Raw genomic sequence first — 3566 nt, forward strand, 5'->3', positions numbered from 1 at the left:
ACTTAGCAGAAGCACACGTACCCCGGGAGCGGCGAGCCGGCTCCAACACACGGCCCGGATTCGCGGGCGCGGGAGCCGGTACTGCCGAGCCCGCCTGCGCGCTCGCTCCACCTGCCTCCGCGACCGCTCCCCGCCCCCCTGGCCGCTGCCCTTGAAAGGAGTTGGGGGGTGGGGTGGAGTGGGGAAGAATGAGGTGCACCTACATGCGGAATCAAATGTGGATGAGGGATTAGAAACTGGCCCCTCTGAAAACACAAAGGCAAAGCCCAGGGACGCGCGCTCGGAGACAGGGCAGTGTCTGCGCGGCTTGAAACCCCAAGTCCCGGGAAAGCACGGCCATTCTTGGCAGCCCGGGGAGCCGTTCGTCCAGCTGGCCCAGCAGCAGGGTGGTGTGCAGGGTTGGGGGCACCCCCTTTTCCCCTGCCGGGCAGGCCGGATCGCTTTAGGTGAGCGGGATGGGAGGCCCGGCGAAGGGGGGGAGGCGATTGGGAGACGCGGCCACAGAGGGGCGGTGCGCTCCCTGCTCCTCTCGGAGAAGGCGCTGCCTCTGCTGGGGCCGAGGAGCTGGAAGGGTGGTGGTTTTTTTTTTTTTCCCCTGCCGGCGGGGCGGCGCCTGGGCCAGTAGCCTTTTTGCGCACGTGCAGCCGGGCCCGGTCCAGTGTGCCTGGTAATCCAGCGCCCGCGATTTTGCGCCTCCCTCTGGGGCGGCTCTGGCTCCGCCCTTCCTGAAATCCCTTATATTAACTGTGGCCAAAGCCCTAAGAAACACAGCTCATTGTTGGCAGCTGCCGGGCGGTCCTGCCGAGCTGTGAGGGTAGCGGAGGGGAAATAAAAGGGAACGGCTCGGAATCTGTCCCAGCGGCCGCGGCGAAACCTCGGCGCCGGCATCGCCACTGCTAGCGCCCTGCACGCCCGGGAGGCCCCCGTCTATGCGCGCCTGAGCTGGTCCTGGACCGGACGATCCCGCCCTCGGTCTTCGGAGCAGAAATCGCAAAGACGGAAGGTGAGAGCGGCGGGCGAAGCTAGCTGGGGCTCGTGCCAGCCCCGTCCTCCGAGGGCAGGGTTTGCCCGGAGGAAGAGCGCGAGGCGGAGCTGGGGAATAACAACAGGATGTGCAACAACAGGATGAGGAGGGCTGGTTACGAGCCTGAAGTTCGCGGCGGGGCTGCGGGGCACTTCCTTTATTAGGCCACTTCGGGGGAGCGGAGGGGGCAGTGCGGGCGCGCGCCCCCCAGCCCGGGTGCAGCGGCAGGGGTGAGGGGCCCACTCGCGCAGCGACCGGCGGTGCCGAGGGCTGGCAGGTCCGCTGGGCGACGGAGCTTCCACCACCCGCCCCCCCCACACCGCCTCCCGGTGCACCGAGTCCCCGTGGGGGCCCTGGGGGTGGCGGCTTGCAGACAGCCGACAGGGATCGTCGCGGTGGGCGACACGTGTGGCGCAGGTCTCACCCGGCTGCCCTTTTCCCTCTCCAGGACTGGACATGGCAGACCATATGATGGCCATGAACCACGGGCGCTTCCCCGACGGCACCAACGGGCTACACCACCACGGTACCCATCGCCTGGGCATGGGGCAGTTCCCGAGCCCCCATCACCACCAGCAGCAGCAGCCCCAGCACGCCTTCAACGCCCTCATGGGCGAGCACATACACTACGGCGCGGGCACGATGAACGCCACGAGCGGCATCAGGCACGCCATGGGGCCAGGGACTGTGAACGGAGGGCACCCCCCGAGCGCGCTGGCCTCCGCCACCAGGTTTAACAACTCCCAGTTCATGGGCCCCCCGGTGGCCAGCCAGGGAGGCTCTCTGCCGGCCAGCATGCAGCTGCAGAAGCTCAACAACCAGTATTTCAACCATCACCCCTACCCCCACAACCACTACATGCCGGATTTGCACCCTACTGCAGGCCACCAGATGAACGGGACGAACCAGCACTTCCGAGATTGCAACCCCAAGCACAGCGGCTCCGGGGGCAGCGCCGGCGGCTCGGGCGGCAGCGGCACCCCCGGCGGCTCGGGCGGCACCTCGGGCGGCGCGGGCAACAGCGGCGGCAGCGGCGGCGGTGGCGGCAGCAGCCTGCCCGCCTCCGTGGCCCACGTCCCCGCCGCAATGCTGCCGCCCAATGTCATAGACACTGATTTCATCGACGAGGAAGTGCTCATGTCGTTAGTGATAGAAATGGGTTTGGACCGCATCAAGGAGCTGCCCGAACTCTGGCTGGGGCAAAACGAGTTTGATTTCATGACGGACTTCGTGTGCAAACAGCAGCCCAGCAGAGTAAGCTGTTGACTTGATCAGGGGGGAAAAACAACCTCCCCACCCGCCCGGCGAAAGAAATCAAACCCCCAACTTCTTCGGTGTGAATTTAAATAAATAAATAAAAAATAAATAAAAACAAAAAAAGAGAAACCCATTCCCTTAGACACGGTATCTCACTTTTCAGATCTTGAAAGGTTTGAGAACTTGGAAACAAAGTAAACTATAAACTTGTACAAATTGGTTTAAAAAAAAAAATTGCTGCCACTTTTTTTTTCCTGTTTTTGTTTCGTTTTTGTAGCCTTGACATTCAACCTCCCTTATGTAGCTGAAATATCTAGCTAACTTGGTCTTTTTCGTTGTTTGTTTTTACTCCTTATTTCCTCACTTTCTTCAGTGCTCAACTGTTAGATATTAATCTTGGCAAACTGCTTCATCTTGTGGATTTTGTAGATGGTTTCAAATGACTGAACTGCATTCAGATTTCCGAGTGAAAGGAAAAATTGCATTAGTTGGTTGCATGAACTTTGAAGGGCAGATGTTACTGCACAAACTCTGCCATCTCGCTTCATTTTGTTTAACTATGCATTTGAGTACAGACTAATTTTTAAAATATGCTAAACTGGAAGACTAAACAGATGTGGGCCAAACCGTTCTGGGTCAGGACAAGTCAAGCTGTTCACTTTCAAGTTGGCTGCCCCCCCCCATGTACAGACAATAATAGGGCGTGGAGTGTCGTCAGTGGCAAACATTTCACAGATTTTTATTTTGTTTCTGTCTTCAACATTTTTGACACTGTGCTAATAGTTATATTCAGTACATGAAAAGATACTACTGTGTTGAAAGCTTTTTAGGAAATTTTGACAGTATTTTTGTACAAAACATTTTTTTGAAAAAATACTTGTTAATTTATTCTATTTTAATTTGCCAATGTCAATAAAAAGTTAAGAAATAACCTGTTGGCTTAGAAGGTCCTTTTGGGGGTTGGTGGTTCCCTTGGGTGTCTTTCTGTCCTTCCTTCCCTCTTTCCTGTCTTGAAGTTGAACACTATTGATTAGGGTGAGCATTCCAAAGGATAAATTACAGGACACTGAAGCAGGTCACGATGGGCTTAAGCGGACAGCAGGATTTAACATAATTGGCATCACGCTTCATTCTTACCATTGAAACATGCCTCTTGGTGTGGTTTCGTCAAAGCTGTAAAGTTGTCAAAGTGCTTTTCCCCCCTTAATTGCCATCATATCCAAGGGTACTCCAGAGTTGGAAAGGTTTGCAATACTAAACAGCCACTCTCACTGGGAAGGAGGGA

General features: G+C 56.5%; 1 protein-coding gene across 1 annotated transcript; it reads left to right on the forward strand.

The window, feature by feature from the left end:
* Positions 1-760: 760 nt before the first annotated feature.
* CITED2 (Cbp/p300 interacting transactivator with Glu/Asp rich carboxy-terminal domain 2) lies at positions 761-3210 on the forward strand. Its single transcript, XM_004587277.3, has 2 exons — positions 761-1003; positions 1473-3210. Exon 2 carries the CDS (start codon positions 1481-1483, stop codon positions 2288-2290), a length of 810 nt encoding a protein of 269 aa, XP_004587334.1. The 5' UTR covers positions 761-1003; positions 1473-1480; the 3' UTR covers positions 2291-3210.
* The last annotated feature ends 356 nt before the right edge of the window (positions 3211-3566 follow it).

Source organism: Ochotona princeps, chromosome 1, assembly GCF_030435755.1.
Source record: "Ochotona princeps isolate mOchPri1 chromosome 1, mOchPri1.hap1, whole genome shotgun sequence".
In the NCBI taxonomy this organism is placed as follows: Eukaryota; Metazoa; Chordata; class Mammalia; order Lagomorpha; family Ochotonidae; genus Ochotona; species Ochotona princeps.